We start from the raw sequence: 19,505 nt of genomic DNA, 5'->3' as shown, positions 1-19,505 counted from the left end.
AAAAATTGGCGATTCTCTCCCAATTAATTCGTTTCTGTCCGTCGGAAGTATCATTTTTGTGAATCGTGTAGATCCGTTGAGAAAATTTGTTCTTTCCTCGCTTACCGTTTTTCTCACTTACGTTTTTGCTTAGTATTTTCCTGCTTCCTGTGTTTTTGTCGCTTAGTGCGTGCTTACTGTTTTTCTCACCTACATCTTTTTTGCTTCGTTTTTTTCTCACCGTTTTTTTACACTTTTTTCTTGCTTACCGCTTGCTTACCGTTTCAAGTTCAGTCCGTTCAATGCAATAAACACAAAGCCCGGATGCACAAAGGCAATCAAAAAGAAAAAAAAAAGCATGCAAGTCTGGCTTTTTCTAATAGCCCATTAGACTAAGATTAAGTATTAGATCAAACTATAAAGTGGTTACTTTTGTACAATTATCCCACAAACCATCTGTGGCTGGTGGAAAAGGCTGTGCCAAAAACAATTTGAACACTTTGACGATGTCTGTCCTCACATTTTAGCGCAGACTAGTCTAAGCGGAGCTTTGCTTGATGTCCTTGATGGACACGTGACCCCACACGATCATCTGCGTGATGCTTTGTAGATTGGCCTCTCTGTATTTGTAAGTCACCTCGTCGAGGCCGTTGATTGTGATCTGGAAATGATCGTCGGCGCACTTGATGACAACCTGAGCAACAACAAGGACACCATGCACGTGATGAGTGTGAACGGCATGGCAGCGAGCAAAGGCGGGAGATGTGACGTTCACGTTGACATTTTTGGGACTCGTGACTTTTTTGGGCGAGCAAACCTTACAGTTTCGCTAGCGATTGGAAGAAAATTCATGCTATGGTGGACATTTCTGAGTAGCATCACGAAGGACTGTAACATTTCCATTCCATACTTTTTGTAGTTTGAAAAAGAAAATCACTCCAACCTTTCTTAGCGACTAGGTGCTCTTCAACCAGTAAATGTCCGCTTCCCATTGGAAACACTCAATTATTTTTTAAGATTGACGTATGTTTAGGGAGGTTCTAGAAGATGGAATGGGTTTTGACAGACAGTTGTATGGATACGCCTTGCGCATATGAACAAACAACAAAGCGACAATAAGATAGAATTAACTAACCGTCACCAATCAAAGGTAAGGAATATTCCACACCAAAGTTTGGAAACCCCAAAACTAAGTAAGAGTGTGTGCAAAAATACTATGTGATTCACGTCACCTTGACTTCTCGTCCGCGTCCAGAGCTTTGCGTGGGATGCTCCTCTCTTTCGTTCCAAGTTGTGTTCACTCTGGAGTACAACCAAATCTTCTTGGTTACAAAGTTCAACTTGAGGAGCAGCGCGACCACGTTGTCGGTTTCGTCATCAGGCACAAACAGTTTGATTTTAAACCTGCAACACAGATGTACAACAGTGTGTTTGTGGTATTAGCATTCTTGTGCCCGTGTGGGAGTGGCTGGGGGTCCTCGTACCAATCTGCCAATTTATTTGCTCGTCCTGTGATGGTGATGACGTTGTTCACACGGAGACCTCCCTTCAGCTTGATCATTGATCCAAGCTGCAAACATGTAATCAAAACATAACTGGCCAAAACATCTTGAGTAGAAATCGCATGCAAACGCTAAGATCTGACACTGAAATGAGATTGTGTGGAAATCATTACAACTGTCTTTTGAACCTGTCCAGAAACGTGGGATGCAGAGAGAGAGAGAGAGAAAATAATCAACTCACTGCATTCGCTGACTTGGCGAGCTTGCTTCTGTGCAAGAGTACGCTGTCACCAGAATGGCTCTCCTCTGCCTTCTCTGAGGTGATTGCATAATGCGCTTTGGGCATCTTGCACATGAAGCTGTTGGGTATCTTGCAGCTTATCTGCTTCCATTTTCCAGCCTGAAAGATGAGCAAGAAGGATTTCAGTGGATCGTGCAGATGTTCTTGCAAACAGTCAATTGGCCACGCACCTTTTGCGACATCGCCACACAGTCCTTTTTCAGGTGTTTGGGTTCTTCCGGGGCCCAGTCGGTGAAGGACACCTCGTGGCGGTCCGACCACTCAAACATGCCGAGGACACTCTGGTCACGCAGTCCGGTCCACATATCGCTGGTGTCTGCAGAGGACAAAGGCGAGCAGATCTCTCACCCAGCGTTCAGGGGATAGTAGTTCTACAAAGACGGTTTGCGCACCGAGGGCAGAAGCAATTTTCACCCACGTCTGCTCCACCTTGGAAAGGATGGACACCAGATTGGCACCCAATTTCTTGCAGTCAGCTTGAGCAGCGGCCCACTCCTTCTTGTCCTCAAAAGCTTTGTAGCAGAAGCCCGCAAACTCCTCCCAGGACTCTCCCAAGCATCTCGGCTCTGCAGGTGAGATCCCGTGCGGGGTTAGCAGTAGTTGAGCAATTAACATGAAAACATGCTCCGTGAACTCACCTCCGTCTGCAAATGCGAAGGCCTGATCCATCGAGTCGGCATTCCTGCAGGTCGTACATGTGACAATGAGCTGGGCCTCTTATTGGTACTTTGCCATAAACGTTGGCCACTCACTTGAGGGAGGTGATCCCGTTCTGGGTGGAGCCAGCAAAGCCCTTCTTTGCCACGGCTTTCATCACAATACAGTCTCCTCCGATGTCGTTACGAATGACGCCGGCGTGAATAGCGGCCGCGCAGACGTTTGAGTCCTGCACTCACATTAAGTCAAGAACTCAACTGACGGGTCACAATAGGGAGGATTTGATTTCCTGAGTGGTGTGTGGAAATAAAATAATCTTTCAAATGGAACTACCGTTTTTTTCCATGCATAATGCGCCCGCATGTATAATACGCACCGTAAAAATGGCATGTTGATGCTGGAAAAAAGCCTGTACCCATGTATAATACGCACCCAAATTTTGACTCCTACTTAAGTCCGTAAACGTAAAGTTATTTCAGAAAAAATTATTCTGCCGGTCACTATCACTGCGCATGCGCTAGCAAACTCAATAGCGAAGAAATGTTTCGGATTTGTGTAGGGTACATTGTGACAGCAAACGAGCAGGTGATCGAGCAAGCGTCTGATACGAGAGCATTGTGTTCGTATGGAGCGTGTTTGAAGTGAACAGCAGAGAAGAAAGCGCATCTGTAATGGCGGCCTCCGTATGATATCCGGATTTAAAGAAAAAAAAATAAATAAATAAAAATAAAAATTTGTACCCATGTATAATGCGCACCCCAGATTTTAGGACAATAAATTAGTTAAATTTTGCGCATTATACATGGAAAAAAACGGTAATTTGAAAATCCCAATTGAAATGTAGGTTCATCTTTGAAATGATGATTTTTGCCAAGAGCCAGTGCCTCTCCAATCCAAGGGTCAGCAATCCCGTACCTTATTGTAGACCAAGGTTCCTGTGACATTGTGTTTGGAGTTGGCGCACTTGGGTGGGCAGTGGAACCTGCAGAAGGAGAGGACAAGCAAATTGACGACAGGCGCTCACCGTCATGGAAACACCGGGGCAAGTGCGACTCACGTCATTGCCTTGGTCAAGTGGAGGCTGTTGAACGTGCTGTCACAGGTCATCCCATCTGTCAGACAAAAGGTGATATCAAAAGATGGGTTGCATGTTTTTACCGGCAGCAGAGGGAGAGACTCGCTTACCGTCACGTGCGCATCCCAAGAGGTCAAAGCTGAGGCCGAAGTCAACGCTGTCCTCCAGCGGCAGGATGCGGACGTACTGAGCGGAAAACGCAGAGCCAAACCGGTGCTCCCCCCCTCCGGTAAACTAGCAATAGCACTCTCGTTTGTAATGGCAAGTTTGGGCAGCCCGGTCGGCGTCAGGTCGACTGGCCGCTCACCTTTTCGTCCGGGTGATCAGTCCAGCTTTTGCCATCCAAACTAATCTTCATCTCAAAGTCGATGACCCAGGACCTTTGGTCAGTATGAGGACAGCCCTGGGTGACGATCCCGGTCACCTTTCTCACGTGACCGAGATTCACCTGGATCCAGCTGGTGGAGGCTGCAGGACACAAGTTCGCTCAGGACACCAAACTGCCAGCGCCGAAGTAACTTTCGGTTGTCTACGTACGATCTTGTGACGGTCTCCAGCAGGAATTCTTGCTCAATTGAGCTTTCTCTGGGCTGGTGTCGCTCATAGAGGAGGAGGCTTCAAACGCTGAGTCGGCGATGCGCTTGTCCGCCTCGACCAAACTGTCAAGACACACTGAGGACAACCCAGAATCATGTTGCAACGGATCCCTGATAACTGAATCCTTGTGTTGTATTGTTCTGGGCATTGTTAGGCGCCGTCGATTCACTAGGCCAATGGTCGCCAAGCTTTTATGGCGAGTGGTCCCCTGAACCTTTTAGTATCAACGTCCGTAGCAGAACAGACCATTCAATGTGCCGTCATACCCCAACTTTGGTCGGGAGATACCGCATTAGACAACAGAAACGTGAAGCCCACCTTTCCGTTCGCAGCTGTAGACCATGTGCAGGTATTTGGAGACTGCAGGGCAGGTCTCCCGGACGCCCTCAAAAGGGTCAGCAAGACAATATTGACGGTTGTCACATTTCTGCCTGTAGTGAGGGAGAGCTCCTCGCACCACACAAGTCTCTGCAAGTCACAAGGCCGCGTGGAAGCTTATTTGGCTGCAACGGTCGTATCGCCGAACCAAAATGCAACGCGACGACGTTGCTTATGTCCTGTCTTACCCTTGGTTGCGTTCTGAGTTGGACAAAGGCTGCCGCTCCTCCGTCCATAGAAGGCCGACTGGATGCGGATGACGCTTTGACCCTCACTCTGACAAAAGAGGTCGACGTGCTTCTGCTGGTTGCACACAAGGATCTCCCGAAAACCTGCGAGCGCACCGTGGTGTCTTTTTTCCGTCTCGCATCTTTTGACGTCAACATTCAGGATTCGGGGAGACTGACTTACCGTCATGGCGTGGAGGTTCCGGTTTATGTCCTGCGAGGCAAAAGCCAAATATGGGCATCAACATTAATTGGCCATGAGTCATATCTTACCTCGAGCTCTTTTCTTGCATATGTAGTTCCTCTTCTTCTGGCAGTTGTCAAATTTCCAATTTCCCAGTTCACGTTTAGTGTGAAAGGAAAGGCAGCTTTCACCAGAGGGTTTACTAGGGCTATCTGTAAGGAGACAGCAGATGCTAAACGCTCCTCTCCATTGCTCCAGACTGTCGGCAACAAATATTGGATGGCGTTTGGGCCAACCTGTGGTCCAGTGGGTGTAACGAAAGGGAGACCCATCAGTCCACTTGCACCCTTGAGTGATCGTGGTGTTGGTGGCCAACCACAGAGAAGAAACGTTTTGAAGTCCGGTCGACAGAACTTTGGATCAAACATGAATAAGATGACATCAGTAAATGCCTTTAAGCTTATATGTATCACGGTTATAAATCCATTTGACATTTTACTCATTGTGGTCAATATAAAGTGGAACAGCATATCTTTTGTCTGAATTGCTCGTCGTCATAGCGTCACAAGCTCATTTTCACCCCTGTTCCGAGTAGCGTCTCAGAGCAAGCCGTTTTGGTGCGGCCTCTTTAAATGCAAATGAGATATTTCAAACCACGCCGCCTCCAGGCCGGAAGTTTCCTTGCGCCGCAAACCTTTAGCTCGAATTAAAGATGTCAACAGCAGAAGACTTGTCAAACATACATAACAGAATAAATCCCCTCCCAATATTTATGAACGTGGTTAAGATAAGCAGTAAGCTAATACTAGCATTAGCGAGAAGCTTACAAACGCATTTAACACATTCTTGCGTTCCCCAAGAATAAAACATGCAACTAGCTGATATGACTACTCAAAATACATCCACAAGAAGTGACAACAGAGGGCACAGCGCTAAAATCAGCAGAAAGTCCGATGCTAATGCTACGACAATGAGGGCATCCTAGACACACAATACAAAAGTTAAATACAGTTTATTATTTTTGTGTCATCTCAAGCTTAGCGCTTTACTGTGTCCGTCGTTTCCATAGATTGAAGGAACAGAATCTTTAATTACGAGTTTCTTTTGTACACTGTCGAATTTTTTGTATGGCGGCCTTTTGAAAGGATTTGTCAATCCCTATAGCTGTCCTTTTCTGGTCAGATGCGAAAAATGTCAAGACAGACAACCACTTGCGGTCTGGTAACCAACTGCAGGTGACGTCACAAACGTTTTCTTTGTCTTGAGCAATGAAAAAGACAACTGGCAAAAACGTTCTTTCAAAATGTCACTTTACTTTAGCATATACGCCACCCTCTACAAATATCACAAGATTCTCAACCAACAGTCCTGATCGAGCCCATAAGCCTACCTTCTATGACAGTCTGCTCCATGTTGTCGGTGATGCTGAGCAGGTCGCCTCTGAGGCGGACGCAGTCGTCTCGCGCCTCTTGCCAGTTCTTGGCATTGTTGCGGTTGATCAGGTAGCAGAAGTTGCTGTAGGGGTTCTCCACCCACGAGCCGCATTTTTCGCTCCAGCCTGCAAGCAAGACTCGTGTCACTTGAGGGCCAACTGGCCAACGACCAATCACGTGTCGGCCGCAGGATGGGATGCCCACCTGCTTGCGGCTCATCATGGCGAGCCTCTCGAATTTTGGCTGCAAAATCGCAAGGGGGATCAGACATGAGAGAGCAGTGAGAGGTCAAAGGGCAAAGTGAGCTGTGGTGACTTTTGGACCTTTTCTGCAGACAGATGGCTGCTCTTCAGTGCAGGGCCACTGATGAAATCGTCCAGAAGCTTTCAGAGCAAAGCAGTCACCGCGTCCTGTAGACTGTTCTCCACTCAACGTGATGTAATCCTGCGGATGACAGGATGGATACCATTTGAGTGCGTTTGGTGTTGCAACTTATTTTCTTCAAACGTTCAGATTTCTTTTCTCATTACTGTACTCCATTTTTAACATCAACAACTACAATGTTCCTATTTTGTTCTTAGACTGTCCATCTGTAAAATTCTGCACTTTTATATGACCAGACAAAAAAAACTGTATATAACTATTTTATTCAAGCTTGTCAATTTTATTTGTCTTAAAACAACTGCAAGTTAATCTGTGTTCGTGGCCCAGCCCCTTTGAAACTTAACAAATTTATTCCTGCTCTTGCAACATTGTGACCAACCCAACTTTGGCTTTCTCATATCTCATTCTGGACACATTTTAGACAGCTGTAGGCGTTTTGCTTACTGCAGACGTTGCGTCGCTCCAGGAAAATTTGTTGTCTTTATTCTTCTTGAGTCCCATGAAAGGCCAATATCCTTTATCATCTCGTACGTGAGCTTGAGTAAAGCAGAACAAGCGCTAGTTGCAAAGATGCTGGTGATCATTGCGGGATGATCACAGAATTGTTGGGTTTGTCTTGGTGCTCACCAGCCAAGAACTTGTTTTCGTCCTCTGAGTGGACGCTGGCCAAGTAACCATCCCGTCCCTTGCAGAATTTCTCGGCGGCCTGCCAATTCTTACGTTTCCACTCAAAATGATAGCAAGAGTCGTCGAACAGGAAGTCGCCGGGGTCGCAAGAGGAAGCTGAAGCCACAAAAAAACTTGGATTGGAAAAGCACGGCGGGACGGTGCAGGAGTAAAAACCAGAGTGACAGCCACTCACTCTCCACTCTATCGTAACCAAAGTCTTTCAAGGAACACTGCCGGCCTTCTGGGCAGTCTGCAGAAAGACCACACAATTAAAATGTCCCTTTCGACATCAACATGACAACTCCTGAGCAGGCTTACCGTCTAGCGAGCGCTCGCACATGAACGCCAACGAGGATCCGCACGAGGCTTGTCGCCACTTTCCTGGCTGACTCTCGGTCCACGAGCCTTGGTTGACGTACGCGCAGGACTGTACATCGGAGCTGTCGGGAGAAGTCGTGAAAAGCATCTTACAAACAGGATGAATTGGAGGTTCTTTTCTTGCTCTCTTTTAACAAAATACTTTTTTTCCCCCCTCGTCACATGTGCGCTTTCCCATTTTGGAAAGGGGCCCCAAACATTGCCTAACATTCAAGACATGAACTTCTTACCTTCCAACTTGACCTGGAGCCCAGTTGGAGTAGGTCATCGTCTCACGAGCATCTGACCAAGTCAGCTTCTTTTGCTCCTTGTCATACCGACACCAAGCCTCGTCGCATTTCTGCAGAGACCAATCCCGCTTGTCAGTCGCGTGCGTACCAGTAGAAAATTAACTGCTTGCGCTTCCGTCTCACCAGATTGGAGAGTCCGATCCAGAAGGGGTTCTTGCCCATTTCCTTCTTCACAAAGGCTTCCTCGTCCGATGAGCCGATGGAGACCAAGTCGCCGCCCTCCCAGAAGCAGTTGTACCGAGCCCCCAGCCAACCGTTGGGGGTCTCCATCTTCTTGTAGCAACTGGACTGGTGAAGACTCCACCCCTTCTCACATGCTGATTTAGGAATGGCTGAGGACACCATTATTATGCCGTTATTTAGAATGGCAGAAATATAGAATTATCCGCACGTAATGGCATGACTTGTCTTGTCAGCATTTTGTGGAAACTAAATTCCAGTGAGTTTTTACCAATCGTGTCAACTGCGGCACCGAGAATCAAAGGACTTTAGAAAAGGCCTTCCTTAATACTTCATATCTGATGACACAACTCTAAGAATAAGACCAATGTCAAATCATGCCTCTTCCTCTTCTCTTGCAGATGTAGCTGCTGCGCTTCTCCTTACAATCGGCTTTTGCCCAGCGGCCGTCGGCAGTGAGCAAGGAAAGGCAGCTTCCACCGGGGCCTTCTCCGGCGATGCCTGGAAGGAGACGGCAAATGCTAAGCACTCATCCGTTTTGTCGCCGACAAACATTCCCCGGGTTGTAGGCCGACCTGTTTTCAGGTTTTTGTAAGTGGACGTCGATCCGTCAATCCACTCGATGCCGTTAGTGATATTGGCATTGGCGCCCAACCACAGAGTGGGACTGCTCAGGGGACGAGCGTACAGACCTTTGGATCAAAGTTAAACAACGACCAAGAGTTTGAACATCGTACAGGTGCGTGTGTAACAGCGTTGTTCCCTCTGGAGTCCACGGGGCATAAACTGTGGGAGCCTCTATCGTGTCCTCTGGGAAGTTTACCTTGTATGAAGTTCTGTTCATCAGAGTGGGTAATGCTGAGCAGGTCGCCTCCGAGGCCGACGCAGTTGTCTCGCGCCTCCTGCCAGGTCTTGGCACGGTTGTGGTTGATCAGGTAGCAGAAGTCGTTGGACGGGTTGTCCATCCACCAGCCGCACTTTTTGCTCCAGCCTGCAAGCGAGACCCGTGTCACTTGAGGGCAAAGCGACGACCGACCGAATGCAGGGTGGGATGCTCACCTGGTCCCCATGTTGATGACGGCAGAACAGGGAGAGCCCCTTGTACCTTGGCTGCAAGAACGCAAGGGGGATCAAAAAAGAGAGTAATAACAGGTTCAAGGGCAAAGTGAGCTGCGGTAAGTTGCGGACCTTTTTTGCAGATAGATGGCTGCTCTTTAGCGCATGACCACTCATCAAATTGTCCAGAAGATGACAGAGCAAAGCACTCTTCGAGTCCTGTAGACTTTTTTCCCACCAACTGCGTGACGTAGTCCTGCGGACGACACGTCGGACGCCACTTGAGCCTGTTTTGTGTTGCGCTTGGTTGAATGAGTTTTTCCATTCGGTGTTGGAGCATTTCAACTTTCTTTTGGTGAAAGTTTCATCATGTCATCCTGTTTTATTCTCCGGAATTCCGTCAAATTCTGCACTTTATCCTACAAGATTGATTCCTTTTTTTTTTTTTTTTTTAAATCTCATTCAAGTTTTTCGTAGTGAAGTGAAGTGAAATTTATTTTTGAACATAAGATCGACCAAACACAAAATCATTTTTTCACATTTTCACATGATTTCATGTTATGCCAATAAGGCACATAAATCAACATGTTCAAAAAAGGAGAAGGAAGAAGCTATTGCTTGTTTTCCCTACCCCTTTTATACATCATAATTCTCAACAGTAGTTAGTTTTTTCGAAGTACAGAAACCTGATTTATCGGAGGAAGATAATTTTAGAAATGAAAAGCAGTTTATACAATAATATTCTGAAAAGAAAAATAAATAAATAGGATATGGACTATATAGCTGAAAACAGACAGGCAGAAGATTTCAATTACTATAATTTTCTAGTGTCAAATTTTTAAAGTGTTCTTTGAATTGGGCATTGTGTTTACTTTCTTTGATCGTTACAGGTAACTTATTCCATAGCTTTACCCCATTGACAAATATGCACATGCTTTTGAGGGTGGTGCGCACCTTAGGTTGTAAAAGACTCCCTCTCCTTCTTAGACTGTAAACACTTTCTCTTTCTATGAACCATTTTTGTATATTAGGGAGTAATTTTTTTAGCTTTATAAATAATTTGTGCGGTCTTGAAATCTGTTCATTTCAATATCATTCTAAAGGAGAAACGGCAAGTTTGTTCCGCAAATGTTCCAGCTTATATACTTCAAAAGCATTTTTCTATTCAATTCCAATCTTTTGCCTTTGGGTAGAGGCGAATGCCAACTTCTTTAGACTGCAGTAAATTTTTAACTTACTGTAGATTTTCCGTCAATCCACTCAAAAATGTTTTTCTTCTTCTTCAATCCCACAAAAGGCTGAGATCTTCCTGCGTCTCGCATGTGAGCTTGAGGAAAGCAGAACAAGCGCTTCAGCACAAAAAGAGCATCCACTTGTCGGATGTTTCTTGGCACTTGCTGACCTGCCAAGAAATTGCCTTCATCCGCTGAGAGGACGCTGGCCAGATGACCTTTGTTTCTTTTGCAAACCCTCTCGGCGGCCCACTGCACCTTCTTCACCCCCTCGAAACGATAGCAAGACTCGTCAAACAGGAATTCGCCAGGGTCGCAGGAGGAAGCTGAAGCCACAAACAAACTTGGATTAGAGAAGCACGGCGGGACGGTGGAAGAGTAAAAACAAGCGTGGCAGCCACTCACTCTCCACTCGAAGGTAACCAAAGTCTTTCAAGGAACACGGCCGGCCCTCCGGGCAGTCTGCAAAAAGACCACGCAAGTGAAATGTCACTTTCGACATCAACATGACAACTCCTGAGCAGGCTTACCGTCCAGCGGGCGCTCGCACATAAACGGCAATGAGGATCTGCACGAGCCGTGTCGCCACTTTCCTGGCTGAGTCCACACACCTTGGTTGACGTACGCGCAGGAATCCACGTCGGAGCTGTCGGGAGAAGTCGTGATAAGCATTTCAGTATTTTTTTCTTGCTTTCTGGTGAAAACTTGACAAAAGGTCTTTTTTCCCCTCATCACGGTGCTCTTTCCCATTTTGGAAAGGGGCCCCAAAACCTTGCCTGACAGTGAAAGGACATCAAGACGTGACTTTTTTACCTTCCAACCTGACGGGAGTCCCAGTTGGAGTAGTTTCCCGTCACGCGGACATAGGACCAAGTCAGCTTCTTTTGCTTCTTGTCATACCGACACCAAGCCTCTTCGCATTTCTGCACAGACCAATCCCGCTTGTCAATCGCGTACCGGTAGAGAATCAACTGCTTGCGCTTCCGTCTCACCAGATTGGAGAGTCCGATCCAGAAGGGGTCGTCGTTGCCCATTTGCTTCTTCACAAAGGCTTCCTCGCCCGATGAGGCGACCGAGACCAGGTCGCCGCCCTCCCCGACGCAATCGTGCCGAGCCCCCAGCCAACCGTTGGGGGTCGCCATCTTCTTGTAGCAACTGAAGCCGAAAGGGAGCCACCCGTAGACCGTATCACATGACTTCTGATCGACTGAGGAAACATTTGGGGGATTGTAGAATATTTTTATTTGACGCATATTCCACTTATTCAAGCTCATCTCTGTTGAGTGTGGGCCTCAGGTCGTAGGTACTTTTAGCCCTCAAGAAACGCTGACGTACGAGTACAGAGAATAGAATTGGCTCAGCTGGCTCCGATCCAAATTTAACCATCAAGCAGTCTTTTTTTGTGACCATCTTTCCCCCGAGATAATACTGGCAGTCTGGGATCAGAGTTTTAACAATGAGTGGTTTGGTTTGTGACCGTTTAGGGTAGAGACTCAATGTAAAAAGCACGAATTCTGGAAGGCACGGGAGGAACTTTTCTGGACGCGAGAAATTTCCACATCTTGGAGGAATAAAATCTTTTTCCAATCAGCTTGTCTTGAGATATTTTTTCCTTCCCTGAGGAAGCCACTTTCAACAGCGAGTTCCCGGAGATTAACTAATAATAATACATTTTATTTATAAGGCGCCTTTTAAGGCACTCAAGGCTGCCAACTGACCAGCGAAAACCATTTATCACAGTATTATCAACGTTTTGCCACCAATGTTGTGGGAAACAAGAAATTCAGACTAGCTGCAGTCTTGATTCCAGTTTTGCCGATTGCGTTAGCTCCATGACTGACAATTGACACGCTCACAACACACACATATTTCATCGAGAGGACTTCAGAAGTCAGTGCGAATCGGCCAAGCGTCACGTTACCTCTTCCTCTTCTCTTGCAGATGTAGCTGCTGTTTTTTCGGCATTGGTCAAATTTCCAGTCGCCGTCGGCAGTGAGCAAGGAAAGGCAGCGTCCGCCAGTGGCGTCACTGGCGTTATCTGGAAGGAGACGACAGACGCTAAGCACTCGTCCGTTTTGTCGCCGACAAACTTTCGGCGGGTTTGAGACCGACCTGCTTTCAGGTTTTTGTAAATGAACGGGGATCCATCAGTCCACTTACTGCCTTCAGTGATCTCGGCATTGGCGCCCAACCATAGAGTCAGCGGAATGTCGCACAGATCTTCCAATCAAAGTTAAACAACGATCAAGAGGTGCATTGTTCCTTCTGGAGTCCATGCGGCATAAACTGTGCAAGGTAAAGTGCTCCATCGTGTCCTCCGGGCACTTTACCTTGTATGAACTTCTGTTCAGTGTCGTCGGCAAGGCTGAGAAGGTCGCCTCCGTGGTCGACGCATTTGTCTCGCGCCTCCTGCCAGGTCACGTCCTGGTTGTGGCTGATCAGGTAGCAGAAGTCGTTGGCCGGGTTCTCCATCCACCTGCCGCACCTTTCGCTCCAGCCTGCAAGCGAGACTCGCGTCACGTGAGGGCCAACTGGCGACAAGAGCGCGACCACGGATGTGACGCCCACCTAGCCTGAATCTTGACGACGGATGAGCAGTAAGAGCCTTTCGGACCTTGGCTGCAAGAGGGATCAATAATGAGCGCGCGCGTGAATGGGCAAAGGGAGCCGTCGTGACTTTCAGACCTTTTTTGCAGATGGCTGGAAAGTTGTTATTGTCGCATCCATAGTCATTAATAAGAGAACCATAGAACACAGCCATGCAGTTGGACTTGAGAAGTTGCAATCGTGGGGTGTCGTCCTGCACACATGACAGAGATAACGAGCGCATGATGGCTTTTTTTTCTTTTTTTTTTTGCTCTTGTGAATTACAATTCTAATTGCCATCAAGCTGCAGCTTTGTCCTTGTTCCAGCTGATTTTCTGAAAAACATTTCTTCATAGCTTTTCTTGTAACATTGCGGCCATTCCGGTCAAAGTTTGACTTTTTTGTTTTTGTTCAAGAAAGCTTTTTCCTGCTTAAATGACACTTTGTATCTCACTTTTATCTTTTGAATTTCAGTACGACATCTCATTCATTCATATCATATCATTCTGGACAAATGACAACTTTTTAGGTCACTTAAACATTTCACTTACGATAGATGTTCCATCAGTATACTCATAATTGCCATTCTTCCTCGCGAGTCCCACCCAACCACGTCGAGCGCGCCCAATGTGAGCTTGAGAAAAGCAGAACAAGCGCAAGTTGCAAAGATGCTGGTGAGCATTGCGGGATGATCGTGGAATTGTCGGTTTGTCTTGGCGCTCACCACCCAAGAAATTGACTTCGTCCTGTGAGTGGACGCTGGCCAGGTGACTTTTGCGTCCCTTGCAGAAGTCCTCAGCGGGCTGCCAAATCATCTCCTCCCGCCCAAAATGATAGCAAGAGTCATCGAACAGAAAGTCGCCAGGGTCGCAGGAGGAAGCTGAAGCCACAAACAAACTTGGATTGGAAAAGCACGGCGGGACGGTGCAGGAGTAAAAAGAAGCGTGGCAGCCACTCACTCTCCACTCGATCGTAACCGAAGACTTTAAAGGAACACTGCCTGCCCTCCAGGCAGTCTGCAGAAAGACCACACGTTTGAAATGTTCCTTTTGACATCATAATATAATTCGTGCGGGCTTACCGTCCAGCGAGCGCTTGCACATGTATGGCAACGAGGATCCGCACCAGCCGTGTCGCCACTTTCCTTGTTGATTATCGTGGTGCACGCCAAGGTTGACGTACGCGCAGGACTCCACGTCGGAGCTGTAGGGAGAAGTCGTGAAAAGCATCTCAGTATTTCCTCTTACTTTCTGATGAAAAATTGACAAAAGCTCTTTTTCCCCCTCATCACGATGCTCTTTCCCATTTTGGAAAAGGACATTTTGACAGTGAAAGGATGCAAAAACGTAACCTTCTTACTTTCCGTTTAGACCTTTAGCCCAGTTGGAGTAGGTCACAGTCACGCGGACATCGGACCAAGTCAGCTTCTTTTGCTCCTTGTCATACTGACACCAAGCCTCGTCGCAATTCTGCAGAGACCAATCCCGCTTGTCAATCGCGTACCAGTAGAGAATCAACTGCTTGCGCTTCCGTCTCACCAGATTGGAGAGTCCCATCCAGAAAGGGACGTCGCCCATTTTCCCCTTCACGAAGGCTTCCTCGGCCGACGAGGCAACGGAGACCAGGTCGCCGCCCTCCCAGACGCAGTCGTGCCGAGCCCCCAGCCAACCGTTGGGGGTCTCCATCTTCTTGTAGCAACTGGAGCCGAAAGGGAGCCAGTCTTCTTCACACGCTGAGCCCGGATCAGCTGAGGACACATTTGAGACTTGTATGACGTACTGGCATAACGTCAGCAGCGTCTTGGCATTTGTATCGAGTTTTGTTTCAAAAGACAGAAAGTTGGTTCAGATTAACCCAAGTAGTGGGTCAATCCAATCGGTATTTCTTTAAAACGAATTTAGGTTATTTTCGTAACCAGCATTCATTCCAGTGCATGTTTCTCCATTTGCACTTACGATGACATTCTCCCATGTGATTTTTTCAAGTCCTAAATGGCATTCAAATGCAAGCAACACACTGAACACACCTCACTGCCATTGACTATTGGACGAAAATGAAAATGGATCAGCTGTCAAAAGGATAACGTTAAAATAGAGAAAAGAAGCTTGAGATTAAGTCGTTTGTGGTGGCATTTTGCTTGCATCGACAATGTGGCAGGCAGCTTGTGACGCAGTGAATCAAAAGGCACGCGCTTTCCGTTTTTGGTTGTTGCCTTCTATTAGCTCACCACTAAATGACACTAATTTCTACACTTAGCCCACAAAAGACATGCTCAAATACGCCTTCGTGTGGATGATTTATGTACTGCTTGCTCTAATAACCTGAGCCCCACATTATTGATGTGGCTTCTTTGTTAGCGTAATGGAGAAAACACAGCAATGAAATGGGAGAACGTCAAGTCAAGTTGGGGGTAACCAAACTTGGTTTTCCTGCAAGTCACTTTTTTATTTCTTTACCTCAGGCAGGGGTCGGCAACCCAAAATGTTCAAAGAGCCATATTGCCCCCCCAAGAAAAACATACCTATCTGGAGTCGCAAAAATCTAAAAGCCTTTTATAAGGCTACATAGACTGTCAATACATAAGCTGTATGCCTACTATTGAAATAATGAAGCAGGCTACAAATAAAAAATTAACATTAATAATTAAATGTCTATTCTCCCTGCAGCGCATCCTGGAGAGAATTAGGCACCACGTGACTACTGATGTACGATAGAGTTCACGTACCTGCATAGCAGAGCTGTCTGTTCGATATCGGTCACGTCACGCGACTCATCACAGGCATTGAGAAAGCTGGTGCTGAATTGATGTCCTTGATTTGCTGATCGGTGATAGTGTTTGCCATTTTAATTACCCTTTCCCTCACTGTCCGAAAATAGGCACGCTGGTAATTTAATGAATGAATCCTTCATGTACTCGCCATCCGTGAATGGTTTATCATCTTCTGGGCTGCAACAAAACTTGTAGCAGCAGTAGAGTTTGGAGATGCAATCCACTTCTTGAAACTGTTTTTTCGGTCCTCAAATCTCTCCACCAGCACAGCAATTGCACCTTTGCTCTCAGTTCCAACTGGGTGATCGGCAGCAAATTTAGCATGCATGTTCAGTCCATTCTTTCTTAAAGCCTCTGTTCTCATCAGCAATCTTTCTCTTTTTGCCTTTTGAATCCATGGCCCATCACTCACACATCTGGTTGTTTACAACTCGCCTGTGCTATGTCGCAGGCTACGACCCAATTTTGCTATTTGGCGCCATTCTGAAATTCCGTATTTTTAACATATTTACAACTACATACATGTTTACAGCATAAGAATGTGTCATGATTATGCTGTAAAAACATTTTTAATAACCAACAAAAAAACGACAACATATCTTTCCATTTTCACGCATTTTTGCAAAAGCTCCAGCAAGCCGCTAGAGAATGCTAAAGAGCCGCATGTGGCTCTGGAGCCGCGGGTCGCCAACCCCTGGTTTACCTTCACGACAACCATAGACCATAGAGTCTATGGTATTGAGGCCGTGGCTCAGGCAGTAGAGCGTGTCGAGCTACGCTTCCTCCTACTCTTTTTCGAGCATTCTTTGATATTGTTTTGTTTGTTGGTTCATTCGTTTGTTTGTTTCCTGGACTTAAATTTGGCACTTGAAAGTGTTATTTGTTTTATTTTTCTCTTTTTATGTTTTAAATATGTTCGAAATAAAGATATATCATCATCATTAGGAACCGGAGGGTTGGCGGTTCGACCCTGGCTCTGTCACAGTCACGTGTCGTTGTGTCCTTGGGCAAGACACCACACACATTGCCTCCAGGTTGGCATTGAAAACGAGAAAGTATTCTCAATGGACACACCTGGTAAAACATTGAATAGATAAAAATAGAAAAATAAAGCAATAAATACAACAAAAGCGGCGCCCAATGAAAGAACGAGCGTCACGAGCGCTTTCGGGTGCGTTCTCATCGTCTGGGAGTCCACGAGGGGCCAAACAGCCCGCGGACAGTGGCGAGCGGGTGGGTGCCTTCCACTTGCCCTCGCACAGCTTACAAACAGCAGGCGCGCACACGTCGGGCTCGCGTACGCGCGCACGCCGCCGGCTTTCTGAGGGGACGTGACGTCATTTGGCCCGTTTGACTACAACCTCTGAGCAACGAAAAACTTCATTTTTATTTTTGTCGAGATTTTATTCGGGAAGGGCAAACAAAGCAAGCACTTCACCAGGATAAAGGGGGCCGGGGGACGTCACCTTTTGGGCTTCGAACCGGGCACAAACCTGCTTAGTTGGATCGAAGCTAAAGTGGTGACGTAGTTTATACTTTTAGTTTGTCATAATGGATTTGCCGGTAACGTCATTTGCTCGTTAAACAAGAAAAGATCAAAATCATCCAGGAGACCTTAAATAAATCATTGGTCACTTAATTTTTATTCTGTTATAGTTAATTGATCATTCATGAATGCAAAGGATCTAAAGGTTGTAGTTTAGATCCTTTGCATTCAGGACTGATGTGAGGCATACACCTGTTCAATTGAGCACATTTCTTTTCATGTCTGCGCAGAATATCCATGGACACTACAGTGCCGTAGGGCAAAAAGATGATTTACAACAGCTTCAAAGTCCCAATATACGGAAGAGGATTAGGGCCTGTGAAGAGGGACGGGATTCTGAATTTTTTTTCTCAGAATTTTGACTTCACTTTAAAGTCTGAATTGTGACTTTAAAGTCTGAATTCTCACTTGAAAGTCTAATTCTGACGATAAAGTCTAAATTGTGACTTTACAGTGAAATTTCCGACTTTAAAGTGAGAATACCCACTTTCTGATCAAAGAATTCTCACTTTAAAATCAGAATCCTGTCCCCCCTTTTTTTTTCTTCACCGGCCGTAATCCTCTTCCGTACCAATCCAACTCCGAAATCGCAAATTACTCACTTGACGAAGTCCACGCGGCGCTCAACGCAAGAATACGCACAAGGCGCGCGGCGAGTCCCATCGCTCACAGGAGAGGATATTCCACGCAAATAGTTTGCAGTCAACAAATTCGACTCCAAAGCAAATGATGGACGGACTATACTAGTCACAATAAGCTTGCGTGTTCTGATGCCACTCGGACGGACTATACTAGTCACAATAAGCTTGCGTGTTCTGATGCCACTCGGACGTCGACCACCACGTGACGTCACAAACGCTCCGAACACGTTTGCACGCCTTTGAACTGCATGGCGAGGGTGGACGTGACATCTTAGACGCCTTTCACTCGCAACAAAAATAAATAAATAAATAAAGGAGTGGGGAGACAAGTTTCGTCGCTTAAGACTGCCAACAAACCTCCGAGTTGGGCTTGGATCAGAGCCAAAGTGGGGCCATGTCTTGTGTGAATGCATATGTCAGCGGCACAATAGAAATGACTGTGTCAGGGATCACCATGGATAAAAACTCAATCAGTGCACAATGGAATACGTTCAATCCGAAAATAAACTTTTCTTTTTAGCATCAATCTACAGTTGTGTTTGAACACAATTCCTCACCACTCAGAAATAGGAAAGCATTGGCGCTCATTGGAAACGGGTTAACACGACTTGTTCAGATATTTCGTAGTTAAGCTAAGGGCAGTAACTCCTTGTAGCAAGTCTGTAATGTGCCTTTTTACATTCTCATGCACCTTCACTCAAATTAGTCATTTTTATAACATTATTTGTTTATACCAATGTTTGACCGATTCAACGCATTCCAACTTCAAGAGGCTTGTGACGCAGAGGGAGGAGTTGAGTGACGCTTGCTGGCCAATCAGAGACAAGAATAAGATTCACCGCGACAGGTGAAGGGGGAAAAAATGGTTCTTCATTGCATTTTTCCCATTAATGTGTCATTGTGATGATTGTTTTCCCATCCAAGACAACATTACGTTTTTATATATGACATTAATGCTTTCATTATTCCTCATTCCTGAGGAGCAAAACATAGTTTTGAATTAGGCTGTGCTCATATATAGATTTGCAATACATAATACAATATTAATGTATTCATTTTGAATTTTAATTCCAACTATATGTGGTTACTAATTTTTTTATAGTGCAAACTATACTCTGTCTATGTGCCATGATAAATTCATCATTTAGTTTCATTTTATTTCTCTCGACCTGTACAATATAAATGTGCTTGGTGAGACATTTATTTGTCGTGTTACCAAGTTTGCTTCCCTTTTCTGATAAGCAGCTGCTACAGAGACAGATGATGATACTCAGACATTTTTATTTCACAATGCTTCAACGTCGCAAAGACACAGACACGAATTCAGGCTCTACTCTGAGCATTGTCCTGGGTTCGGCAGGGTTTGCGTGACAGGGTTTTGCCCGGCTAGGCTGGCCTCGCAGCTCACTGACTGGGCCTTGCGCCACTGGTCCGGTGAGA

At 46.1% G+C, this 19,505-nt stretch overlaps 1 protein-coding gene and 1 long non-coding RNA gene across 2 annotated transcripts in view; both read right to left on the bottom strand.

Moving 5' to 3' along the window:
* Positions 1-2,234: 2,234 nt before the first annotated feature.
* LOC119128389 lies at positions 2,235-2,654 on the bottom strand. The gene is made up of 3 exons (XR_005098996.1): positions 2,535-2,654; positions 2,421-2,464; positions 2,235-2,348 (listed from the first exon to the last, which is right to left on the bottom strand). It is a non-coding gene; the product is annotated as an uncharacterized LOC119128389 (long non-coding RNA).
* A 685-nt stretch (positions 2,655-3,339) lies between these two features.
* LOC119122085 (C-type mannose receptor 2-like) overlaps positions 3,340-19,505 on the bottom strand; it is a 184,243-nt gene continuing 168,077 nt past the window's right edge. Inside the window, exons 23-30 of the mRNA XM_037250272.1 lie at positions 4,901-4,930; positions 4,678-4,821; positions 4,430-4,579; positions 4,052-4,186; positions 3,822-3,982; positions 3,625-3,748; positions 3,497-3,551; positions 3,340-3,421 (exon numbers count right to left, since the gene is read on the bottom strand). Of these exons, the coding sequence (XP_037106167.1) occupies positions 3,340-3,421; positions 3,497-3,551; positions 3,625-3,748; positions 3,822-3,982; positions 4,052-4,186; positions 4,430-4,579; positions 4,678-4,821; positions 4,901-4,930 (881 nt within the window). The remainder of the gene's footprint in view (positions 3,422-3,496; positions 3,552-3,624; positions 3,749-3,821; positions 3,983-4,051; positions 4,187-4,429; positions 4,580-4,677; positions 4,822-4,900; positions 4,931-19,505) is intronic.

This window comes from Syngnathus acus, chromosome 1 (genome assembly GCF_901709675.1).
Source record: "Syngnathus acus chromosome 1, fSynAcu1.2, whole genome shotgun sequence".
Classification (NCBI taxonomy): domain Eukaryota; kingdom Metazoa; phylum Chordata; class Actinopteri; order Syngnathiformes; family Syngnathidae; genus Syngnathus; species Syngnathus acus.
Note: the sequence above shows the minus strand (reverse complement) of the source record. Positions and strands in the feature narration are given on the sequence as shown.